General features: G+C 41.1%; 1 protein-coding gene across 5 annotated transcripts in view; it reads right to left on the bottom strand.

The window, feature by feature from the left end:
- Reln (reelin) overlaps window positions 1–27,788 on the bottom strand; it is a 460,226-nt gene that overhangs the window by 358,082 nt on the left and 74,356 nt on the right. For all 5 annotated transcript variants that reach the window (XM_052719248.1, XM_052719250.1, XM_052719251.1 and 2 more), the window contains exon 2: window positions 22,370–22,480. In XM_052719248.1, the coding sequence (XP_052575208.1) occupies window positions 22,370–22,480 (111 nt within the window). The remainder of the gene's footprint in view (window positions 1–22,369; window positions 22,481–27,788) is intronic.

The raw sequence follows: 27,788 nt of genomic DNA, 5'->3' as shown, positions 1-27,788 counted from the left end.
GATGGAGGAAAGTACCTTATCAGATATACCTCTGTACTCTCTAAGAACAGACTTAAGCATCCAGGTTACCTGTTTGAGAAGGCCTGACAGATGTGCCAATTAAGCTTAACTTCCTCCTTTCCCAAATCTTACCTCCAGTTCCAGATCTCCCTTTAAATATCACCAGAGGCATCTGCCTGTACACAGGTTGCCTAGCGACTGAGGACACTTCCCCCCACCCTGCAGAAAAACGGCAGATAGCTTGGACAGATAGGAGCCACAGGAAAAAAGAAGACAGTTTTATTTTCTCCCATGGATCTAGCAACTTACAGATTCTAAACATTTTCTACCAATCACGTTTAAGACTGTAGTTGAGCACATAAGATCCCTCATCTTAGATATTACCTGAATTTAGCCTTTAGTTAATTCATTTCCCCTTTGGTCACTTCCCTTTGGGGTTGCAAATGATAATTAACGGTTATTGCCTCTCTATGTGATTCTTTTCACCCCTCTGTTTGACCCTGGAAGCCTGGCTTTACACTGCTAAGGGAATACTGCTTGTAAGTGTATATATACCAGGACTTCCAGGGCACAGGGGGACGGAGAAGAGAAAAGAGAATGGAAGAACTAGATGGGTAAGAACTTGAGAGGAACAAACTGAGATGGGGAAGAACTAGATTGAAGGGCTAGAAGAGAGTACTAGAGGAACGAGATGGAAGATGAGGAAGAGCCAGATGGGGAAGAACAGGATGAGAGAGAAGGAGATGGGAGAGGAGCTGATATGGGAAAGAACTAGATGGAGGAGAACCTAGAATGGGCAGAACTAAAAGAAGGAATTAAGACAGAGGGGACAACAGATAAATGTAAGGAGAAATTGGCCAAGAAAGGAGCTAAAAATGAGAGCAGAGTATAAGCTTGTAGAGAGAACCGACACAAAATAATAAAGTGAATGGACTAAGGAGTTTTGTGTACATAGATTCATTTCTTTTCATCAAAGATTAATTGTCAGCTGGTTGTAGATTCTTCCCGGACCCTGGGAGGGGACTATCGAGGAGCTGGACCCACGTAGTTCACGATAAGAAATGATACTCAAGCCTCTCCTGTTGAGTAGGGCCATGCCAATGCCTGTGTGAGACATCCAGAACTTGCAGAAAATAAATGCACATTCTTTTAATTCTCCACTTATCCAAAAGACACAAGAAGTGAACATTTGACAGAAAATGCCAAGAAGTACTTGAAAAGGTGCTCAACATCTTTAGTTGGTTCGAAACTGCAAGCTAAGATCTCAATGAGTGTTCTAGAGCAGAACATTGGTCACCTTCACCAGATCAGCTGTGCCTGCTTGCAAGCCCAACAATATCCCACCCCCTGGCTGTTGATTTTCCTTCAGAGAGGGAGTGGATGGGGTCATCAACTGAGAATCCAGCTGCTTCTCAAGCCATTTGCTTGCAATTCTTCCCTAACTGCATGTAGCCTCAAGCGGTGCTAGAGTATACAGAGTATGCAGGTTAGGAAGGCAAACTGAAGAAAACATCTATGTGGCAGTGGGGAATTCATCATCCATGCTGGGTGAAGACTTTCTGGCAAGGTTGCTTTAGGGTCTCGCGTTCCCTATAAGTAGCCTCTCACCCAAGTTCTGTAAGTAAATCCTAAATACTCACTGGTTCCCCAAGTTGGGCTTTGTGGGATTTGTGGGTTTATTGTTGTGGCCTTGTATGGAAAAGGTAGAGATTTGTCTGACAGGAAAAGAATTCTCCCAACAATGAGATACCAACATCTGCTCACCAAAGTAACTAAAATTTAAACACTGACAATACCAAACACAGAACAAGCACAAATCTGACTCGCTGTTAGTGAGCACAGACAGATACAGCTATTCTATTATTATTAAACGTCTAACTGTTTCTTATAAAATAAAATCTAGCAATGCCTACTAAATATTCAATACACTTAAATCAATATCCACCAAAAATTGTGTAAGAAGCTTCACGGTAGCTGCATACATAACAACCAAAAACTAAAGCAGGTCTTGGTACCCAATAAAAGAATATAAAAACAAACAGAAAGACCCAACAACAGAATACTACAAACTACTGCTAAATGCAACATGGAGAGGTCTCAAAAGCAAATGACTAAGAGTCATATAGAAAAGTGCATACTGAATGAATGTACTTATTTAAAGTGCCAAGAGATGCAGCTGAAAGTTTTCCTGTGTTGCACCTGGCCTGTGGTCAGGACAAATCCTTCTCACCCTCCGGTCCTGCAACTGCTCAGACCCAAGTAAACACACAGAGGCTAATATTAATTACAGATGATATGGCCTAACGGCTCAGGCTTTGCACCAGTTAATTCTTATATCTTAAATTAACCCATTTCTATAAATCTATACTTTGCCATGTGGCTTGTGGATTACCTGTACCTTTACATCTTGTTTCTCATGGTGGCAGCTGGCAGCATCTCCCTGCTCTGTCTTCTTCCTTCTTCCCTCTCTATCTGGCTCAGACAATGCAGCCTCACAGACTATTTCAGTCAGGACTTGACCATAATTCTTTTTTTTTTTTTTTTTGAGTTCATTTTTTTTTAAATTTTGCAATACAATTCAGTTCTACATATCAGCCATGGATTCCCTTGTTCTCCCCCATCCCACCTCCCTCACCTTCCCCCCAGCCCAGCCCCCATTCCCACCTCCTCCAGGGCAAAGCCTCCCCCGAGGACTGAGATCAACCTGGTAGATTCAGTCCAGGTAGGTCCAGTCTCCTCCTCCCAGGCCGAGCCAAGCGACCCTGCATAGGCCCGAGGTTTCAAACAGCCAACTCATGCAATGAGCACATGTAGCTAGAGTTTTCCTGCCTGGCCCATAGTCAGGGCAAATCTCTCTCACCTGCCAGTCCCACAGCCTCTCAGACCCGACCAAGTAAACACAGAGACTTATATTGCTTACAAACTGTATGGCCATGGCAGGCTTCTTGCTAACTGTTCTTACAGCTTCAATTAATCCATTTCCATTAATCTATACCTTACCACATGGCTCGTGGCTTACTGGCATCTTCACATGCTGTTTGTCATTGTGGCAGCTGGCAGTGTCTCTCTCTCTCAGCCTTCCACTTCCCAGCTTTATTCTCCTCCTGTGCCACCTACACTTCCTGCCTAGCCAATGGCCAATCAGTGTTTTATTTATTGACTAATCAGCAACACATTTGCCATACAGAACATCCCACAGCACTTCCCCCTTTTTTTTTTCAAAAAGGAAGGTTTTAACCTTAACAAAGTAAAATTACATATAATTTGGGAATTTGGGCGTAGCTTCTCTTACTACTTCCTGCTGGAGGGGGGCGCTGTATCTTATGGGGACACAAAGAAAATATTAGGATTATGGAATAGTCCGTGAGGCTGTATCGTCTGAGTCAGTTGCCTTGAAACCATTCTGGATGTTGGATCATCTGGGCCATGGTGTCATCGGACACCTTTCAGGGGGTCTTGGCTGGTCAAACCTGATGTATCTTAATCTGGAACAAATCCATAGCCTTTGGCTTTCTGTAAGAACAAAAGCAGAGTTTCCTTTCCAAAGCAATATATCCTTATATCCAAATTTTGAAGTCAAGGTACCTTTAAAATATACATTTTGGCATAACTCAACAGCTTTTACAATCAAATGTTTTTCTGCAGTTAAAAATCCCAAAGACAACACAATCCAGATTCTCTGTGTAATATTCATCTTTACGTGGCTTATTTTTATATTAATTTTACTGTCTCTTTAAAGACTTTATTTTTTAAAACTATGTATTTGTTTCTATAACTCTATATATCACCTTTTTTGTCTCTTTTAAGCCTATGTATATTTTACACACATTGTAAACTATTACATCTGAATCTGTCTTATTGTGAATCTATTGCCTTAAACTGCAGCAGCTGTGGCTGCTGGCTCCGCCCACCGCAGCTTCCCAACATGGTTATGTTTACCACCAGCTCTGGGAGCTATCATGGGTCTATGCTTTTATCCAAGCAGCGTGTAGTCCAGAAACCTCTTTTTTTGTTTTATACCTGCAAAGGCTAAATCCACCATACAGCTTAATGTGCCACTTGCAGAAGACTCATTCCTGCCACAGTAGCTCAAACCGGCAGCTGCCGGTCATTTGAGAGAGACAATTAGGAAGCTGCTTTTAGCTCCGTTTTAGAATCTTTTTTCTCAGTTTTTAGGTGGAAACTCTTGCCACCACGTTGGACGCCAAGCACAGGACCCGGTCCCACTGCCTGGATGCCTCCCAAACAGATCAAGCCAATCAACTGTCTCACCCATTCAGAGGGCCTGATCCAGTTGGGGACCCCTCAGCCATTGGTTCATAGTTCATGTGTTTCCATTCGTTCGGCTATTTGTCCCTGTGCTTTATCCAACCTTGGTCTTAACAATTCTAGCTCATATAAACCCTCCTCTTTCTCGCTAATTAGACTCCCAGAGCTCCACCCGGGGACTAGCCATGAATCTCTGCATCCAGATCCCTCAGTAGTTGGATGGGGTTTCTAGCACGACAATTAGGGTGTTTGGCCATCCCATCACCAGAGTAGGTCAGTTCGGGTTGTCCCTCGACCATTGCCAGTAGTCTATTGTGGGAGTATCTTTGTGGATTTCTGTGGGCCTCTCTAGCACTTTGCTTCTTCCTATTCTCATGTGGTCTTCATTTACCATGTTGACCATAATTCTTAATTTTCCCAGGATCCCCATAAGAATATAGTACCTTTTATCAGAAGAAAGTAGCCTAGAAAACTATGCCCACATTCCCAAAAAAATGGATTATGGATGTTTGTCTTTGTTTAGGTTGTTCATTACAAATTGTTATTGGTCATAGTCAATATCTTTCTAAAGAAGAAAGGGGAATATAACATGGAAATATAGGTTATAGATATGGTAGGATAAAAGGGTGGATTCTTGAACCTACTTTTAAAGAGCAACTTATTTAAAATGTTTTACATTGGTATAGATTTTAGTTTATTGATACAAATTTAAAGTTAATTTTGTTATATTGTATGTATATTTCTACTCTTGTTTAAGGTATTATGTTTGTGCAGCTCATTTAAAATTGTAATGTATAATTAAATAAAGATTAATTATTAGTCATCCTTGATAATCAAACTTATGGTCATATTAATTAAGTTTTCTAGGTATACATAGATATATTTGAGATAGATAGATAATCTTCAAACACTTCAAAGACCTACAGAATATGGCATATAAAATGTTTTAAGAACTTTGACTTCCTAGACATTGAGACGTGTCTGCTCCTGGCAGAACCAATCTACTTCAGAGAAGATAATGAGCATTGAAGAAGAAACTCATTATAGAGTTTGCTTTCTTTGTGGCAAAAGGTAGCCACTTGGCGAAAAAGTGCCCTTGTGTCAACTACTTGATAATATGTTGTATAAACTGGACATATAGGATCCATAGGAAGGTGACCACTGAACTTTGCAAGGCAAGATGGTCCTTCAGGTTCCTGCTTCACAGAGAATACTGCCAGACATTCTACAGGACACAGGAAGAAGAAACTGAGAGACTGTAGGCCTGTGGGCTGAAGACAGATGCCCCAACATTGCAGAAGAACTTTCAATGACTGTCCAGGCAGGCAACTGTCTCTGTCATTCTAGATTTTTGGAAGTTGCTTACAATGATCTTCCTCTTTACTTAGATAATATTCTATCCTTCTGAGGTCTTTGATGTAGATGAAGACTAGATAGTTATAATTTTCCTTGGTTATGATAAAAGATAAATTAGATATGAGACCTTAGACGCACAAATATGGGATAGATAGGATATCTTCTTTAATTTTGCCAAATACAAATAGACTAGATAACTATAATTCTTGCTCGATAATTGTTTTGTTATATGTAATTTTGCTGTGTTGAAATTAAAACCCTCCTTTTAAATAGAAAGAAAAGGGGAAATGATAGGTGATGTCATTCTGTGTGCTCTGAATGTGTGTTGCTCTGATTGGTTGATAAATAAAATGCTGATTGGCCAGTAGCAAGGCAAGAATTATGGGTGGGAGAGAGAGAGGGAAGAAGGAAGAAGACAGAACAGAGGAGATGCTGCCAGCTGCCGCCATGAGAAGCAAGATGTAAAGATACCGGTAAGCCACAAGCCACATGGCAAAGTATAGATTTATAGAAATGGGTTAACTTAAGATGTAAGATCTAGCTAGCAGAAGCCTGAGCCAGTAGGCCATACAGTTTGTAATTAATATCAGCCTCTGTGTGTTCATTTGGGTCTGAGCAGCTGCTGGATGGGCGGGTGAGAGAGATTTGTCCTGACTGCAGACCAGGGACACAGGAAAACTTCCAACTACAAAAAGAAACACTAATCCACAGCAGAATAAAATCAAAACAGCAACTGCTCTGGGAAGGAATGTGGGAACCAATGAGGGAAGGGCATGAGAGAACTTTCTCGGATTATGATAATACTTACTTTGATATGAATTTACATTATCCTTTTGTCTACAGTTACAACTCATATCCATCAGATATGTGCATACCACTGCATATAAACTCCACATAATGTTTGTTTACTGTAAATTTCTTTAACTGTGATGTGTAATTTTTTTCATAACAAAATGTCAAAAATGTAAACTGGCATGGCTTCAATCAAACCTTGGTACCTTAAATTACTTCTAAAGTAACAAAGAGAAACAGGTCATCAGTTAGGAGTACTAGTTAGCTGTCTTCTAGAGGACCCACGTTCAATTCCCAACATCCACAAGATGCTCACAACCTTCTGTAGCCTCAGTCCCAGAGGATCCAGTGTTTCCTTCTGGCCTCCATGGTCATCATGCATGCAAGCAGTGCACAGATCCACATGCAGGCAAAACACCCATATGCATAAAAATAAACAAAAATTAAAAAAATATCAGCTTCTTAGAATAGTACTCACACATAAGCATGGGACTATAACTAAGAAAGATAATTTATTTCACCCTTGGCCTCAAGTGTACAAAGATCAGCCTTGTACACAAGGGAAAGGTCCTAAGGCCTTTGTGTTCAATCTGTGCCCAGTGGTGGGAGCCAGTATATTTGTTAATGTGGTTCATTCTTCAACTCTTGTTTACTTAATTTAAATATTTTCTTCTCTACTAATATAACTTTAGGGAATGAACTGGGGGAAAATGTATATCCCTAAAAATTGTTTGCATACAGACTAAACAGAATATTCCAGACTCACTTGATGAAAGGAAGCTTAAGAAATACATTTAGCACAACTGTACACACATGTTCATCTACTGCATATGAACAAGGATATGCATGCAAAACATACACATAAAAAAGAAATGATATTTTTAAAGTACAATGGAAAAGGAACCTGTTAAAATCACAAACTAAAAGTCATGAAGTCTAAGATCCTGTACTCCAGCAGTTCTCAACAACCCCCACAGGAATCTCATTTAGATATTTACATTGCAATTCATAACAGTAGCAAAATTACATTGATGAAGTAGCAATGAAAATAATTTCACAGTTGGGGCTGCAGCATTAGGAAGGTTGAGAACATTGCTTCAGACTGCACAAGTCTGACTACACCTTTCTCGCTCTATTTTAAAGTCCGAACTTGAAGTGTGGCTTAAGTAAAACACCACAAAGCAACCATGGAGCCAGTGAGAACACTTATGTTTAAAGAACACTTGGCTGACATTTGAAAACTGACATTTTAAATTTTTTACCTAGCCTCCACTTCACTATAAAAGCCTGCAAGAAAACTCCCATCAGCCCACCCATCCTCACTGGATTGATCACTTTAAACAAGTGAATTAAACTAATGTTTAATTATTCATAGAAAATAAACAAAAGCATATCTAGTCAGTTTATTTTAGCTGCCACACCAGTTCTGATCCCATCAGGCAACGAGTCTTCTCCAACTTTTTGGTGGGTGACTGCAGAGGGAGTTTGCAAGTATTTGTTGAAGCAGAGTGAACTCCCATACTCTCATATGTTTTCTTAACTCAGATTTGTGCATCGTCATGGGATACAGTTTAATTTGACACATGTATACAATGTCCAATGATCAAATCAACATCACTAATATTTTCAGGTTTTCAAACAGTCATCATTTTTATGTATTTGGAATCTTGTGTGTTTGTATTTTTATTTCAGTAATATTTTAAAACATTTCCTCATTCAGTTAGCTATTATTAAAAACCAAAAAATTCATGCCAATGTACTGTTCTTTTTTCCTTAGTACTTATTTAGTCATCCTGCTGTTGTGCATTTTCAAATTTTGCATCATAATAATGCCTTGAATGAACAATAAAATCATCAATATTTTTCATTTTGCTTGAATTTATAATAGATACCTCACAGCAAAAGAAGTGTGTCAAGTACTTGAACATTCTAACAAAATATTTACATGATCTAAATTGCTTTTCTGTGGATTTGAATAGAGAGCCCATTAGGTAAAAGCATTTATTGCACTTGAAAATGACCAAAGTTCTGTTCCCAGCAGCCACAGCAGGCAGCTCCAGGGGGATCTGATGCTCTCTTCTGGTCACCATGGGCACCTACAATCATGTATGCACACACACACACACACACACACACACACACACACACACTACATTCACACACTTAAAAACTCTTTACACTTCTTTTTTAGATAATGAAACCAAGATACTCAGACCAGCAGAAACACCTGTTTTCTAGCACTGGTGTTCATGTGAAACACACATAATTTTAATCATCCATGGTAGTTTTAAAATTATATCTAATACAATTTTAATTATGCATTTTTTGTTAGAAATCTGAATATTTGCTTGAATGTGTTGAGTATTTGTCTTTCTTTGTAAATAATCTGTGCTTTTAAGATTTTCCTGCTGTACTGGGCACTGGCTGCTCATTTGGTTGTGTAAAGGCTAAAAGCCTCTCTATATCTACCTTCAACTGTTTACCTCTGTGGTTTTGAATTTTTTAAATTATATGCACAGTTCTTGACTGTTCAGGATGCAGAAAACAGAGAAAAAAGTATTTAACATTCTAATATTGAGTCATCTGTAACATGAATCTAAAGAGGTCTTATTAAATAAAAAACCCAGTGCCAGATATCAGGGTGAAAGCTGAAAGATTAGAGAAACAGAGCAAGCCACAGCCAACCTCGCCTCAACAACTCCTCAGCTGATCCTGTTTCCTCAGACTAAAAGCCTCTGAGTCCTCACTGGAATGGATCTTAGCTGAACTAGTGCTAAAAAGCCTAAAAGCTTAAAAAGCTCTAGTTCCTGGTCCTCACACCTTATATTCCTTTCTGCTTCCTGCCATCACTTCCTGGGATTAAAGGCGTGGCCCAAGCAAGACACGAGATCTCAAATCCTGGGATTAAAGGTGTGTGCACCATGCCTGGCTCTGTTTCCAGTGTGGCCTTGAACTCACAGAGATCTGGATGGATCTCTGCCCCTGGAATGCTAGGATGAAGGGTGTGTGTGCTACCACTGCCTGACCTCTATGTTTAATGTAGTGGCTGTTCTGTTCTCTGACCCCCAGTAAGTTTATTGGAGTGCACAATATATCAACCACAGTCATCCTTTATACTCAAGGACTAAAACAATTCATCACAATGTATTTTTCCTTAAAACAGTTCTTTGCACATTGTTGCATGAAAAACTGTTTCTGTATGACATAAAAAGATTATTTCTGGAGATAAAAGAAGTTCATGCTGACATAAGTTAGCAAAAGGACCAATTAAAAATTGGTTCTTGAATAGACTTCGTCCAAAGACACACAGATGACCTCAAGCATGTGAGAGGTTGAGCTTCACATATTACCAAAATGAAACCAGCCTCAGCAAGATCCTAGTCCATATCTACAAAGACTGCAGTCACTAAAGAGCACATCAAACCAAAACCCAGAAAATAGCAAGTGCTAGCAAGGATGTGAGCAAGCTGCAACTTGCACACATACACTGCTGGTGGAAATGTAAGGAGATGCAGTTGCTACAGGCAACAACTGGACAGTTCCATTTTTAAAAAAATAAGCAAGATGCAGTTGATATACAAAACAGCTGGGCACATTTTTAAAATAAAGCAGAATTACTGTATGACCCAGCAGTTTAATCCCAGCCATATAACCAAGAGGATTCAAAACATTACGTTCACACAACAAATACTTGTGCATGAAGGTTCACATGATTATTATTCATAAAACCTAAACTATCCATTAACAGACTGGATAGATAAATAAATATGGAATATCCAGGAATGGAATATCATTCAGTCATAAGTAAAAATAAAGCTCTTAAATAAGTGTCATTGTAGATGAACCTTGAAAACATGTGAATGAATCACTCATGAAAAACCACATCTGCATGAATTTACATGAGTGTCCAGACTGGGCAAATTCAGATACAAAGTAGCCCAGTGGTTTCCAAGGACTGGGGGTTGGGATGCTAAAGAACTATCTGCAAACTAGTGGTGGTGGTTATATAAAAAGTGCTATATCAAGAATCACTCAATTAGGTACAAAATAGTGAATTTTACCTTTTGTGATTATTTTTCAAGACAAAAACATATTAAAAGAATACTGCTTAAGTTATTAAGCTAGAATATTCCAGGCTCTTAAGAGCAGTAATCACCTTATTCCCACATAGGGCCTGTGAATATGTCACAAGACATCGATGGTTGCAAGAAGCTCCACGTGGGAAAAGCTACTCTTTACACAGCATTTTAAAGTCCATTCTAAGATACGACAGACCACAGTGTCTTACTGAAAAGGAGACAAGAAGGAAGAAAAGGAACAGGGTCAGGCAGGGAGTCAAGGTCATCAGCCTCACAATTTTCCTAGACCTGGTCACCAGCCCTTTTCTTTCCAGAGAAAACCAAAAGCCCAGCTGAATTCTTCTTTTATTAGTAACACTTTTTTTTTTTTGCTTCTGTTTTACTGTCAGAAATGTCAGCGAGTCATTCAGGATTAAAAAGATTCTTCTCATGACGGAAATAATTACTTTATAACGAAGATGAAGGATCAACAAAACATCTTTCCGGATACCATTTCTGATAGTCACATTTATTCCACCTTTAATTTGCTATTTACTAGAATTTTTGTGGAGAGAAATGTTGCTGCAAGAGAACCAGGAATAGCACAATTAACTAGATAATAGCAACAACATGGTTCTGATGTATGAAAACATGTAGGAAGAGAAGTAGGCAGGGCGGCACCATCTGAACTTTAACCAAGATATTAACAATCTCTGCTATTCTGTTTTCCAAAATGGCAACTCCCACATTAACAAGTATCTTTCCACTTAGACACTCCAAGTTCTGAAAACAGTAATTTAGCTCTGTGTTCTCCTCAGAGAACAGCCTACATGTCTATTCTGTTTTGGCTAAATGCAAAATCGAACACGAGAGGGATGGATAAAAACTGCAAACCAGGAGATGGCAGGAAGCACCTCATTTGGCGAGGTGACTTCATTGCACTCCTCTATTTTCAAATTCTAGAGCTGCATCCAGAAATACTCCCTAGTTCATGCTGGGGTTTTACTTCACACACCCCCATATTTATTTCAAAGACAATTCTAGAATTATTTCTAGGAATTAACAGCATAATAAAATCTACTTTTCTTAGATTTAACTGCCAGGAAAGAAGTAGCCAAATTTATCTGAGTATATTTAAGTCATTTACCTAAGTCAGAACATGGTCCAAGAGTGGAGTCATAGGAGAATTCCGAATGCTTGTGAGAAAACTCCAAGGAAACAAGACCTTGGTTTCTTCAAAGCATAGAATTATTCTTGGAATGTGGTATGTGCTCCTCCTAGGTGTAACAGATTCAATCAAATGTTTATATGCTTCTGTGGAAAAGCATGTTTTTGCCATATGTGGCTTGTCCTTGTGATAGTACACTTTACTCGTGTGATTCTTAACCCTCAGGGTATAAATTGTCTGATGTTCTGAATAAAGTTGGCTACTGCATGAGACTAGTCTGCCTCATTTTTAGGCTCCATTCTGATTCCACCATCAACTAGAACAGTAAATAATTTACTGTTAACATAGAACACAAACACATTTACGAGAGAGGGGAGAGTCTCCAGAGCAAATACTTGATTACAGGTGAGGTGCGGCAGCAAGGGCCAAGTCAGCCCTCGAAGTCTGTCCCCTGAAGCAGTACTTAGAGCCTGCTTCCTGTTAAAATTGGCACATCCCTGTGGAAATAAGGTTCTCTTATCGCAAAATACCAAGATTCTTCAGTGTTTTTAACTAATTATTATTTTAGAAGGAAAAAAACTATATCAATTTTGCTTTCATAGGAGAAATAATATTTAATTTTACTGAACTTTATTTTTCAGAATTCTTAAAAATACTGGCACATAAGAAAGCACCCAGACAATCCACTGTCCTGTCCTTGCCCGTCCCTCGTGCTATCACGGGGCCTTGAAAGTGGTGTCTTTAACAGAAACCAGGGTTGAGCATGCCATGAGAAAGACACACCTCACAAAATTTTAACACTAATAGACACAATTAAAATGTAAAAATCATAACTTACATAGCAACAATCTCTACCATAACCTGCTGTAAAATGTGTATTTCTTGATTCTATTCATAAGAAATTCATTCACTCCAATATTGAGCATATTTATTTGAGCAGAAACGGAGACCTAGAAGAATTATTCATCTCAGAGTATCTTAGTTAGGGTTTCTATTGCTGTGACAAAACACCATGATCATACTGCAAGTTGGGGAGGAAAGGATTTATTTGGCTTATACTTAAGCATTGCTGTTCACCACTGAAGGAAGTCAGGACAGGAACTCAAACAGGGCAGGATCCTGTTTGATGCAGAGGCCATGGAAAGGTGCTGCTTACTGGCTTGCTCCCCATGTCTTGCTCAGCCTGCTTCTTATAGAACCCAGGACCAACAGCCCAGGGATGGTACCACCCACCATGGGCTGAGCCCTCCTCCATTAATAACTAGTTGAGAAAATGTCTCACATCTGGATCTCACGGAGGCATTTCCTCAGCTGAGGCTCTGTCCTCTCTGATGACTCTAGCTTGTGTCAAGCTGACACACAAAACCCGCCAGTACACAGGGCTACATTTCAACATTCCTCCAATGATTTCCAGGTACTCATGCTATCAGAGCAAAATTCTTATGGAGTCTATAGAATATCCAAAGTATTAGGGATTAATAAATATGAATAATAACAGAATATCCAAACTATTAAGGAACCAGGAAATTGATAAATCCTATCTAGAATATAGCTTTTTGCCTAAAAGAAGAAAATAAGTATCTTACTTAACAATTTCAGTGTCAACTGTATGAGCCACAACATGGGAAAGGTACTGAAGTTAAAGCCAGGAACTGTCTGTACCTTTATATGAAAAATGTTCCTTCAAAAGTCACCCCACCTACTATAATCTTAGAATAAGGGGCTGTGGAGATGGCTTGGTGAGTAAAGTGCTTTCTGGGCATGATAATCTCAGTTTTAACCCCAAGAACCCATGACATGATGATGCAGGCTTGTAATCTCAGCGTGTGTACAGGGAGATGATGTGAGGATGCAGGCCTGTAATCCCAGTGTGTGTATGGGGAGATGATGTGAGGATACAGGCCTGTAATCCCAGCGTGTGTACGGGGAGATGATGTGAGGATACAGGCCTGTAATCCCAGCGTGTGTACAGGGAGATGATGTGAGGATGCAGGCCTGTAATCCCAGCGTGTGTACAGGGAGATGATGTGAGGATGCAGACCTGTAATCCCGTGTGTGTATGGGAGATGTGTGATGATACAGGACTGTAATTCTAGTGTGTGTACAGGGAGATGATGTGATGATACAGGACTGTAATTCTAGTGTGTGTACAGGGAGATGATGTGAGGATGCAGGACAGTAATCCCAGTGTGTGTACAGGGAGATGATGTGAGGATACAGGACTATAATCCCAGTGTGTATACAGGGAGATGATGTGAGGATGCAGGCCTGTAATCCTGTGTGTGTACGGGGAGATGATGTGAGGATGCAGGCCTGTAATCCCAGTGTGTGTACAGGGAGATGATGTGAGGATACAGGACTATAATCCCAGCGTGTGTACAGGGAGATGATGTGAGGATGCAGGCCTGTAATCCTGTGTGTGTACGGAGAGATGATGTGATGATACAGGACTGTAATCCCAGTGTGTGTACAGGGAGATGATGTGAGGATGCAGGCCTGTAATCCCAGTGTGTGTACAGGGAGATGATGTGAGGATGCAGGCTTGTAATCCCAGTGTGTGTACAGGGAGATGATGTGATGATACAGGACTGTAATTCTAGTGTGTCTACAGGGAGATGATGTGAGGATACAGGACTGTAATCCCAGTGTGTGTACAGGGAGATGATGTGAGGATACAGGACTATAAACCCAGTGTGTGTACAGGGAGATGATATGAGGATGCAGGCTTGTAATCCCAGTGTGTGTACAGGGAGATGATGTGATGATACAGGACTGTAATCCCAGTGTGTGTACAGGGAGATGATGTGATGATACAGGACTGTAATTCTAGTGTGTGTACAGGGAGATGATGTGAGGATACAGGCCTGTAATCCCAGTGTGTGTATAGGGAGATGATGTGAGGATACAGGCCTGTAATCCCAGTGTGTGTATAGGGAGATGATGTGAGGATACAGGACTATAAGCCCAGTGTGTGTACAGGGAGATGGGAGACAAAGTCAAGGGATCCTAAAGCATTCATAGGCCTGGCATGCCCAGCAGCAAACAACAAAGAGACCCTGCCTCCAAAAAGGTGGAAATAAGAGCCAATACCCTAGATGTCCCCTGCCCTCCATACAGGCACTGTGGCATGTGTATGCATGCCTACACTCATATACACCATACACCTCACACCCACACACATATGCACTCAATTTAAAAATAATGAGTTTATAATATATTTCCAAAGAACTACAGAGGTGTCATTTCTGGAAGGAGATAAGGGATGAAGTAAGAACTTCAGTACAATGCAATATTGATTCTGGCCTATCCCAAAATGAGGCTGGACTAAAGGGTTCAAGAAATTCATTGTTTCTTTTGCTTCTACAAATGACAACCAGTCACTGTTCCTGAGAGTGCTGATGCCCACCAGTTCTAGGATAGGAAGGGGAGAGCACAGTGGCGGCCAGGCAAGTGATGATGTATCTGTCGCAGATGTGTGGACACCTGTGTACACAGGTTTCTATGCAAACTTAGAAATCCCCTGAAACTTAGAGACAGCAACTTTCTCCCCTCCACACGCACATGCCTCTGCACATGCATGGGGCTGGGTCGTCTCCTTAACTCCTAAAAGGTTGTACCTCCCCTTTGTTTGTTTGCACTTGTTCTGATTTGTGTGTGCAAGGCAGCCAGCAGACAGCCTTGGGTATTGTTCCCCAGGAACTGTCTATTTTTTGAGACAGGTCTCCTGCCTGCCTTCAGTTTGCCAAGTGGGCTAATGTGGCTGTCCAGTGAGACCCAAGGATCCCCCACCCCCAGCTCTCCAGCACTGGGATTGCAAGCATGCACCACTGCACCTGGCTTTTCAATTTGGGTTCTGGAGATGGAACTCAGGTCCTCAGGTTTACAAGGTAAGCCGTGTGCTGACTGCACCATCTCCCCAGCCCCAGTCAGCTTTACAGGCGTGAACCCGAGGTACTGTTGGAGGGGACAGTAGAAGTCAGAGAAGAAAGGGTTAACAGAGGGAACCAGTCAAGGAGGAGAGGAAGTGTGGTATAATGGCTCAGAAGAGTGAGTGAATTGGAACGGAGGTCCAGAGAGGTGACAGGGTATTCAACCAAACAGTGCGTATGCCCCTTTTTCCAGCTCATGAAGAGCTGCACTGTGGCTAATGAGTCCTGGGTTCAAATCCCTGTGCTAATGAGCTTGACTGGCTGAGCCTTGCTTGTTTACCCCACAGTGTACATTGAGGCCACAGGGCTGAGGTGAAAACCAACTACAATGGCCTAACAAATGGCAGGAGGGGAGGGGAGACGATAAATGAGTCTTGTAAGTTTGACTGTCCTCAGGTCAGAGTCATCAGACATGCTAATTAATTTTAATCTATGGGGGCTGTACAGCCACTGGTAAGTACTAAAGGATTCTGATGACCCTATTGTTTTGTGATTTCTTTTAAATATTTTTTTTTCTAAATTCGCACCTCTCTGGTAGCTGGTAACTTCCACATATTCACACACTATATAGAAGACAAAATATGCATATACTAGAATATTAGTCATCATAAAAAGGAATGATATACTTACTCCAGAGCAACATGAACTTTGAAAACAGACTAAGTCAAAAAGGCCATGTACTACATAGTTCCACTTATAATACCCATCTAAAGCAAGAAAACCACATGTACAGAAAGCAGAGTAGCTGCTGGAGACAAAGGTAGAGGAACTGGAGAGTGACGAGGGTCCGTTTCTTTTGGATTATTCTGGACTCCAGATAGTGGAATCAAGTGTAAAATCTTGTAGAGACACTGGAAAGCAACGAAATGTATACTTTAAAATGATACCCGTATAGTGTGTGGATTCTTGTTTCTATTGCTACAAACATTATTTACTTATTTGGGGGAGGCACGTGCTACAGTACGTGTGGTACTCAGAGGACGCTTGTGAAGCTCAGTTGTCCACCATGTGAGTCCTGGGGCTGGAACTAACCCAGAGCCATCTCGCCCCTCCTGAATTCTGTTCTGAAAGCCTCTGAGAACTGGTCATGATGCCAGAACACCTGGCTTCAGTCCTCACACTCACTCTGCCTTGTGTCACACACACCAGCTGGCCTTCTGCGCCCTCCTTCCCCACCTGTACATTGACAGCTGGGGTGAGCCTGGCTCTCCTTGAGGTCCACTCCTGCTCCAAACATCCATTTAGAGTGGACATCTACTGCCTTTCTCAGAGAAATAATTCTCACTTCTAATGAGCTTTAAAGAATGCCTACTTTGAGCATATCATATATACCAGGCACTGGAATGGATGATCTCATTTAATCCATACAATAATTTTGTGAAGTGGGCCACACTGTTTTTCTGATTTTTCAAATGTAAACACCTAGATCTGTAGAAGGTGAATATGTCACCTAAGTTAGCAAAAAAACAGTAGGGAAGCTGAGTTGCCCCACACCAGAGATCACATAGTAAGCTACTACAGGGGACTGCTTTTCTCTACTCCTTCACCTCAGCTCAGGCCTTGTGTCCTTTACTCATTTGTTGACCAATTACTCCACTTTAAGTTTATCACACCCACCCTATAGTAGGTGATTTTTAAGTTACTTAGGAGTCAGGAAATATCTCTGAATTCTTTGCTATATGTCAAATACTAACCAGATAAGATTTTTCTTGATGATGGCAATAGCCGCTAGCATACCCAAATGTAATGAATAAAGCCATGCTTGGATTAATACCCAGCAAATAGGAAAAATTAATGGTGGTACTATGCCTTGTCAGTTCTGCTCCTTGTCCTACTGACTAGAGTAATTTGTTTAATTAACCTAGAATTTTCTTGTTAATTACAGATCATTTACCAGACCCAATAAAAGGTCATGCTTTGAATTACACAACGATGTACATTTATTTCACATCTCTTTATGAAGACACAGACAAAATAAATTTAACCAGATCTTTAGGTATAAAGCATTACCTTAATTTAGGCTAGCAAGTGACTGTGCCCACCACATGGGGCCCTACCTAATGAAATTGCTTGTGGCAGTTTGTTTGTATAGATAAATAATAAGCCCTAAATATGAGCCTGTATCCACAATGTGTGTGGTTCACAGACCCAGACACAGTAGCTAGGACTGACTGACTTCATCAAATGGTTAGAGGAATAAGAGCTTCCAAGTGAAACTTTGCAAAGTTGTAACAGTTCTACTTAGTTCTATTATGAAGCGTAACCTAAAGTTAGCTTAACAGGCCTTCTGTCTTTATTTTTAGTGTCAATAAAACAAAGTAGTAACAAAAAATTGCATTGTAGCAATGAAACCTTGGCATGAAATCTAAATCCACTGATGAAGCACATTATTTTTTATGAACCCGAGACCCATGTATTAATAGATCTGTCTTAAAACAGATATTTTGTAAATATACCTTGGTGTCAAATAATATTTTTAAAAAGTCAAACAATAAAGTTAAAAACTTTTCATGCTAATATTTTAAAGGTAGTATTGGAGCTAATTTACAACCATCTATTAATAGCCATTAAAATGTGATTCAAAGAATGCTTAAGAAAAAAAAAAAAACTAAAAAAGAACATACTTCAGGATCTGTTCACTAAAGCGCCCCCCCACCACACACACACACACACACATACTTTAGGATCTGTTCACTAAAGTCCCCCAACAAGCTTCGATTTCATCAAAGCTTGCCATTTTAAAAGTTTTATAGCTTAAATGACTAGATGCCTAATTGGTACTACCCAAAAGGAGAGGAATGAAAGCTACCCAGAACTCCCAACATTTGATCACACAACTGCTAACATGGTAGATGTGATGGCTGATCAGGTAAGTTTATAGGGAACTTAACTGCAAGTATAGTCACTACACATCCGCTATGTCAACCTGATTCTCAGATCTAAGAGCGAGAATATCAAAAATTGAATCAAATCTCTAGTTTTAGAGCCAGAATATTAAATATTGAGTAAAATGAAGTTCAGCTCCAGCAAAGGAACAATTTTATATGAAAGGATATTCAAATCCCCCTTCACTGAGCAACCACAATAAGCCTTGAAGATTTACATGATTGAGCTAGATAGAATTCAAAGCCAAAGACAAGGGGAAGGAGCTTTTTTTATTTTTTTCCCCTGGGATACACAAAGAGAAATCCATAATTAAGCGTCACACTTCCCGGGGGCAGAGTGTTTTCTTACACTGACAAGCAAAATGAGGCATTTCAAAGCAGGCATCGCCGTGCACAATGCCATCTTTGGGAAGCTATTGTTTTAATGTATTTCTGGCTATTAGGCATTTGTCTATTTTTGGTCAGCAAGGCATGCATTTTATTTAAAGAATTCTTGTTTTGCATGAAAGGCTGTAGTTATGTTGGTAAAATTACGTTTCTACAATGGTATCTGAAGAATAATTATGGCCTTACTTGGACTGTTCTTATATGCATTTGATATTCAGGAGAGTAGCTGCAACTTTATTGTAATTAATACAATTAAAATTAACTCTAAGTAGGAAAAAAGAGTATCCAAAATCTATTTAAGCTCATATGCTATATGCTTTCCTTTCCCTTGTTTGTCACAGCTGGTTAAGCATACCACACGCTAATCCTCTATGTTGGAAATGCCAAGCAAACCATGCTTAAAATTCCATCAAAACAGCCAGAGACTAATGACAAATTGTGTATTCAACAACTCTTTTGTTCTGCATCAAAGAATGAACCATATCACTTCAGTCTCATCCCACCATAACCTCTAAACTACTCCATAACAGAAATTTTCTTAGATTTCATATCTCATCAGTTTCCTCTCCATGCTATTACATTTATATACAGGCATTTAACTCCTACCTGTACTTCCACTGCATTAGTGGAGATAGACATCAAATCACCCAAGACATTTGTTTTTTAAAATGAGGATTGGGTTCCCCTGTCCACTCACACCCCAGTTTCTGATTCACCTCATCTGGAGTAATCCTAGAACTGTGCAGACGTATTGTAGGCAATGCTGATGCTGAATAGCAGAAGATCCAGCAGTGTCTCCGTCCTGGATAAAGTCACAAGAGGCCAGCTCAGTGACTCACTCTGCACTCCCAGGGCTTGGGAGGCTGAGACAGGAGCACTGTAGGGACTCAAGACCAACCTGGGTGACTGGGGTGTTTAACGTTATCAACTTGATGAAATCTAGCCTCCTCGGAGACAAGCCTCTGGACATACTTGTGAGGTAAAGTGGGCAGCATCATTCCCAACTACATTAAAAGGAGAATGCCAGCTGAGCACATGCATTCCTCATTCTCTGTGTCCTTACTATTGATGCCATGGCAGGTACCTCAGGCTCCTGCCACTAGCACTTCCTCCATGGCGAGCTGAACCCTCCAATTACAATCCAAAATCAACCCTTTCTCCCTGGAGTTGCGATTGTAAGGGTATTTTATCACAGCAACAGGAAAGGTAACCAAGAAAGCTAACTGGGACTACAAAAGCATTTTAATTAATTAATTTGAAAAATAATTAGAACATCTAAGGAGCTTTAAAAGTTACCAAACCATAACTCGAGAGCTTTTGAAACTGGACTGTACTAGGGTAGAGCCTGGAATATAAACATTGCATATATAAAATAAAAATTAATCTAAAATCCACATTGAACTGGAAGTCTTGAATTTTTATCAGCTAAATTGGGCAGCCACATGGTTCAGTTCTGCTATAATAAAGTGGTAACATTTATGCACAAATATTATAAGTATGATTATAGCTAGACACTTCATCTCTGAGGAGCACAAAAAGGATGGGGCTAAATAAATGGACTATTTATACCTGAGAAGAAAGTTTCCTCCTGAGTTTTAGCGTTAGAGTCGATATTAGCAGATCAAAATTTTCCATGGGATCATTCCCAATGTCAAACAACCAAGCATGACAGTGAAGTGCCTACCGGTTCCTTTAAACTCCGAAGCCAAGGACCTTATCTTGGTAGACAAAGTATTGATGGGGCACCAGCTCTGATGCTCTGGACATGAGCTTTTGCAGAGGAAAATATTTATGTAATAAATAACATGAGCACATGGTAGCTTTTGATAATGCAGTGGAGGAAGCTCTTTATAGTTTTACAGTTTTAGCATAAAAGCAATGATTTTGGGTCTTACATAAACAGATATTAAGTGTGCATTTTTGATGTTCTATAGAATCTATTTAATCCCAGGTTGGCATACTGCAGCATATGGGCAAATGGGAGATTTCCAAATAGAGAATCCTCTGTGATTAGTGACTCTCATGTAGCCTTCTGCCAGATCTCTGATTTAAGGACAAACACTTTACTTAAGTAATTTAAGTATTAAGTGACATTCTTTCATAAATAGCCATAGAGTCAAGTTATTTTTTATTTATTTTTTTTTATTTTTTTGGTTTTTCGAGACATAGTTTCTCTGTGTAGCTTTGCGCTTTCCTGGAACTCACTTGGTAGCCCAGGCTGGCCTCGAACTCACAGAGATCTGCCTGGCTCTGCCTCCCGAGTGCTGGGATTAAAGGCGTGCGCCACTACCGCCCGGCTGAGTCAAGTTATTTTAACAAGTACTGATGAGTTTAGTTTATGCAATGCTTCCTTATTCAACAGTGTGGAACTTTTCACTTACCAACAGATTGGAATAGCTATGTCTGAAAACTGAATGATGCATGGATGTCAAAGTAAATTCCATTAAACTGAGTGAAAAACTCAAAAATTTACACAAACCCCACAGGACCAAGAATAACCATGGCAGTAGATAGAGAGGGGCACAGAAAGGCTGTCATTCCTTGGTGAGGATGTTAGGAGATGGTAACCATCATTTGATTCTGGTGGGAATGTAAACACATGAAGCTACTATAGAAATCAGCATGGAGGTCCCTCAAGACCCTGAAACAGAGCTGTCATATATTCACTCCGGTATGTCCCAGGATAGCTCTGGGTCACCACACCACAGAGAAACTTGTGCATCCATGGTGATGGCTGCACTGTTCACAACACAGGAAACAGAACCAGTCTAGATGTCCATCAACAGATGAATGAAAAAAGAAAAGAGTAGTACATACATACAACACAATTTTATGTAGCCATAAATGAAATCACAACCTATCTGGAAAAATGGATGCAACTAAAAGGCATTATGTTCAGGAAAAAAGCCAGGTTTAAAAAAGTAACAGTATGTTTCACAAATATATAGAACTTAGATTTAAAATTGTGTGTTTATTTATAGACCATGAAACTAGAAAGTAGACATGAGGTGTGAGGAAAACACCTTAAAGGAGGTTGGAAATAGACAGTAATGGAACGTACGTGGTAAGAAATCAGAAGGGAAAACACCTTAAAGGAGGTTGGAAATAGACAGTAATGGAACGTACATGGTAAGAAATCAGAAGGGAGAACTAAATGGGGGAGAAAAGGGAACCTACTGGAAGACTGGAGGGGCATGAAAGAGAACAATGAGAGAGCAGAGTGAGTGAGAATCAAGTATAATAAACACACGTGAAGAAGCCATGTATGCTCAAAACGAAAGAAGAAAAAGAGGAGGAAAGAATGAGAAGAGAGAGAGGAAGAAATGTAGAAAATGAAAATTGTCTCCCAAGACCGTGGTTAGCTGAGTACTTCCAACAGTTCAACATACCTGATTTTAAGCACACACATACACAAACAATTTTATATTATTTTCTCTTTAGTAACAAAAGCTGAAGACTTTTAAAACTTGTATTTCCAGAACAAAAAAGATGACATAACTGGTTCCTTCTACCAGGATAGCTTACCAAATCCAAAGGCACTGGAGCCTCCAATGCTCTGAGAAGACTGGACACTTGTAGAGGTATACAGGCCTGTCACCAGCAAGCCGTCAAAGAAGGTGCTTGTTGAGATCGCAACTAAGACACAGGAGGGGAAAGGAAACTTCAGTTAGTACAGTGAGAGTGATCAGATACACTCTGGAGTATTAGGTGTAGTCATGGACCAATTAACCAGTTATTTTTGCTCTATCTGTAGTGGACATGTACATATGTGCGTGCATACACACACACACACACACACACACACACACATACACACACACACACACACACATACACAACTGCAGAGGAAACAAAAAAACCTCACAACTTCAATGTTTATAATATTATAATTGCTGGCACTAAATTTGGTTCATAGTCCTACCTTTTTGCATTTATTTACATATTTTCTAGCTATATTAAAAATCTGAAAATAATGTACCATCAAATAGATCTCCTCCCCCATCTCCACTCCCACCCCTGAGGGCTATCAAAGCATGGCAGAGTTCTGGCATTCTGACAAAACACTTTTTAAAAACATTATTCCATACTATGGAAACAATCCCTCGTTGGCTGAATGAGGAGCAAAGAAATGTGTTGTGTTGCTTGTCGTGGGGTCCCTGAAGTTTCTCAGCAAAGCACACTAATCTGCATGAGTCAGCCTGCTCCTCTTATGAACAAGAAAGGGACCACTGTGTGCTTTATGTTTCAGAGCAAAGTCTACAAGAGTGGTCTGAAGCAGGAATCTTAAAAGGTCTTATTAATTAAATCAAACCTGAGGCCAGTGATTGGGTTGAATGCTGGAAGATCAGAGAGACAGAACAGGCCACAGCCACCTCACCTTGCCAGTTTCTCAGCTGATCTTGTTTCCTTAGACTGGATGCCTCTGAGTCCTCATCCAGAATGAATCTCAGCTGAACTGCTGCTCGAAAGCCTGAAAGCTTAACCAGTCAAATGCTGCTAGTTTCTGGTCCTCACGCCTTATATACCTTTCTGCTTTCTACTACCACTCCCTGGGATTAAAGGCTCGCTTTCTGGGATTAAAGGCATGTATCACCATGCCTGGCCATTTCCAATCTGGCCTTGAACTCACAGAGATCCAGAGGGATTTCTACCTCTGGAATGCTAGGATTAAAGGTGTGAGTGCCACCATTTTCTAGCCTTTGTATCTTGTGGCTGTTCTGTCTCTGACCCCAGATAAGTTTATTAGGGTGCACAATATTTTAGGGAACACAATACCACCACAGCGGTCCACATGATTTCACAGCCACAAAGCTGAACGTTCCTCTGGAAGGCTAGATTAAATCAATCTGTTTGTCACAATCTCTGTGTTAGGCCTCTAAAAATTGTATCTTGGTCCCCACCCTAAAAATAGATCATGACCTCCTCCTTGCTATGATAGTGCTTTCTTGCCTAGCCTTGATAAGATAAAGATGATGGCATTTGGAAGAAGCAGCAGAGGGAGGTAATGACATTATTTTGGTAGTGCACAGATCAAGGCTGTCATTCCACTGGATGGCAATAAGGAGAATGGCCAGTCATGTTAACTCTGATGAGATGGTTTAAATGAAACTCCAGGACATCCAGTGAGTAGAAATAAATGGTCTGAAACATTCATATCATATAGCATCAAACAAGACACGTGTATAATAAAATAGCCTCACATCATGCCATCTCCCAAATGGCATTGGGTGTTCAAATACATTGCCTTTCCATCTCCTAATAAAAAATAATAGTATGTTTCAGTGCTGAAATACAAATCACTCATCTGGGCTCTGAGCTCAGCAACCTACATGCATCTCATTTAACTGTCAGAGCATGTGTGTGAGGGGAGTACTATTATTATCCCAGCATAAAAATGAGCAATATCTGGAACAGCACCCAGGGCTAGCACCTAAATGTTTCTGATTCTTAATCTACTTTTACTTTTGTCACTGGGACAGGACATCCTGACAAGCAGCAGCAAGGGGAAGGCTTTCAACTCCAAATGGCAGCCCATCATTCCATTCTGGGGTAGGTAAGGCAGGAACTCGAGCCGTTAAACACACCACACCCACCGTCAGGAGTGAAGAGGGAAGCAACTGCCCCATACTGTTACCTGCCTGTCTGTGCCTGTGCAGCCAGCTGTCTCCAGTCTTGCACAATTCAGGGCACCACACACAGTGGATTAAGTCCACTAACTATCAAGACAACCCCAGAGACATACCCAACCTGGCCTGAATCATTCTTCAGTTGAGATTTTCCTCCCTAAAATTGAGATTGTAGGTTGTGTTAAAAGTGAACATCGACACAGCACTGTTTATTTGATTTCTCTCCTGTTTTTTTTCTGTTCCCTTCAGATCCCAAAGTGGCAGGCACACTGGCCAGTATTTTATAGCTCTTTTACTGGGTTGTACACATGCATGAAGGAAAAATAAAGCAAAACCCTCAGCAGTCAGTAACATTGTTGTAGAGAGTGAAAGGCTATGGAGGGGATGACTCCTGGGCAAAGGTAGGTAAGGGACGAGGCCCAGGTGTCACGCCTCCTCTGCTACCACATGCCTGCGTGGGCTTAGGAAACCCGCTTCACCTCTCTGTGTCTAAATTTCCTCATCTGCAGAATAATATCCTAACCCCAGGGTCTCGGAGTCTGCTTAACTCAGCACAAAGCCCATGGTTGATTCTGTGGAAGCTGATTTCCTCTGTATCAGTGAGTTCAGTGAGAGGGGAAGGGAGAAAGAGGCAGAGAGAGACAGAGACAGAGAGAGACAGTTTGGGGACTGAGAAAGGCCCTCCAGCATGTTAGGCCTGTACTCCTAAAAGCACCAAGCTGTACCCCCAGCCTTCTGTTTACATTCTGACACAGGATCTCATTAAGGTTCCCAGACTACCCTTGAATTTGTGATGCTCCCTCACTTTCCCACGGAGCTGAGATTATAGACTCGGCTCTCTCGACCAAGATCAATTTTTTTCAATCATTTTTGTGTCCCCTGGCTTTATGAGGTTTCGGGGAAAGTTCCTTCCTGTCAGGATACTCTTATTCCTCATCAGATTTTAACATTGTCCTAAGTGCCCTTCACAGGGACACCTAATCTGCAGTGACTTCTGGGACCCTTATTTCCCTACTTGCCCTCACTCCATGTCCCTGCAATCATAGAGGCAGTAATTAAGTTCTAATGCATCTAGATCTGGCTGCTATGGGCTCTACTATACTCCATTATACTTTGGCTCAAGTTCCTGGTTCCAAGACGCTGAAACCACAAGGGTATTTGTTTGCTATTGGAGGCAAACCTGAATTTGAGCTTTAGCTCTCTCCACACTGACTGGTAGGTGACTGGAGTGTCTCATTTATGAAAAAGAAGACACTATGAAGTATACTGGGAGAATTAAAAGCCACGGTGTCCACTATGAATCTCTAACTTCTAAAGACGATACTATGCATGTAGTAAATAATCACAAGGCAGTTCTCCTTTCTTTCTCTCTCCCAAGCCCTGACCACAGCCTTGCCTTTTCTCACTGAGAACAGAATTCTCCACAGAGCTCCTGGCATCCACATTTTCAGAAGTCTATGAACATCTGGTTCCTGGATAGTCCACATCAATGTTCTGCGGCCAGCAAAGACCCTCTATCTACCCTCCCACCACTGCTCCATCTCTGGACATTCCCACCGAGTCAGAGCTGTAAGCAAGTGACCTCACGCCAAACAGCATCTCCAGCTTATATGTCTGCCCTCCCTCCATAAGTCTTCCATTATCTACTCAGAGCTTGTGTAAAACAAATGTGAAAACACTCTTGGAGAAAGGCTGAGTATAAGACATGGGTGACAGTTCTTTTCTCTATTGTTCTCAGAAATTCAGCACTGGTCCCAAAGGAGCGTGCCCACCCACTAAAACAAAAGTCCCTTCCCACGATGACAAGTGATGAACCCAATTCATTGGCAGCTTCACATATTGCATAGTCCTTTACAGCCTGATAGGTCTGCATCTTTGAACTGCCCAGACAGTATGGGGTTCATTTGGTCCTATTTTCTTCGTAGAGATGTGGATACCTGTAGGGAGTGGAGAAAGTCCTGAGTGAGTGAAGTCCTAAGTAAATGTGTGTTATTCACAGGGGTAAGGTCTTGTCAAGGACCTGTGGGAAAAAGCATTCCTCAGGTGAGGCTCAGAGGGATGACAAAGCCATCCTCCAGGAACCAAGTGCAAATGTTCACAGTGTTTGCAGAAAATTGTCTGCCATAGCTTTCTTCCCCAGAATATTTACAGCCTGAAGACTGCTCCCTTACAGGCTGCTCCTACTTAGGCTAGCTAAACCTGTCTCCTTGATCCAGCTCTACGCCATGAACCCTGTCCTCCTAGTCTATCTGAATATGTTTATCCCACCTCCATGTTCAGCTGTGCACAACAGTCTAGCCTCCCCGTTCAACTGTATATAATAAACACACTGAGCTTCCAGGGGGCTGGGGCTGCTCTCTCCAAGTGCCCAGTCCACCCAGCTATCTTTTCTTCATTCCCTTACCAACCCAGGCAGGTACAAGTCCCCATCCATGCTGAGATCTGGCAAATACCCATTATTCGGCACTTCTAGGTGTGTTTAAATTTGATAAATCATTTCTAAACACCAAGCGAATGAAATAGAGTTATTGAGAAACACAAGTCCCTGTCCCTTAGTTTTAAATGCCATCCATAAGCTGACTACTGCCAAATTTCTATCCCCAGTTCAGGCCTCTTTCTCAACTCTAGACACACAACAAGCTGCTGTTTGCCATCCCCACTTGGATATCCAAGAGGCATCTCAAGATCTTGCCCTCCACATAACCAACACTCAATACCTACCTCCTCCCACTGCTCAGTTGTTGGCAATACCAGCCTCTGGTTATTCAGACCTCAAACAGCTCAGCCCCCTTTGGAATCAAGCTCCTTTCATATCCCTCACACAGTCCTCCAACAAATCCTGCCAGCTCTGTTTTGAATCATCCCAAGTCACCCTCCAGGTCTGGCCACACATCTTGCTGCTTTGAATAGCCACTGTCTCTTGCAGGGATTGTTTCGTTATTTCAGTAGCCTGGCCTTCTTAGCTCTCCTCTCGCCTCTGCAGATTGTTTCAGACCAGTGGGATTCTTTAACAGCACACATCTGACGGGTCGTGCCACTGTCCTTACAGTGCGCCCTCACTTCGGAGGAAGTGGCCTACAAAGGACTACTTGTTCTTCCTGGACTTCCTCTGCGCTGTCAGCTTTGCTGTCTTGCTCCATCCGAGCACTCCAGCTTCCTGGTTCAGAAGTCATGGCACCAACCATCTCTACCGCCTGAGATCCTTTCCCTCCGGAAACTGAAGGGCCAATTCCCTCACCCCCTTCAAGTTTCAACTCAAATGCCACCCTGTCAATGAAGGCTGTCTCGACTGCTGTCTGAAACTGCAGACAAGCCTG

This window comes from Peromyscus californicus, unplaced genomic scaffold (genome assembly GCF_007827085.1).
Source record: "Peromyscus californicus insignis strain IS unplaced genomic scaffold, ASM782708v3 Scaffold_6__1_contigs__length_162567912, whole genome shotgun sequence".
Classification (NCBI taxonomy): Eukaryota; Metazoa; Chordata; class Mammalia; order Rodentia; family Cricetidae; genus Peromyscus; species Peromyscus californicus.
This window is presented reverse-complemented; position numbering and strand designations above follow the sequence as displayed.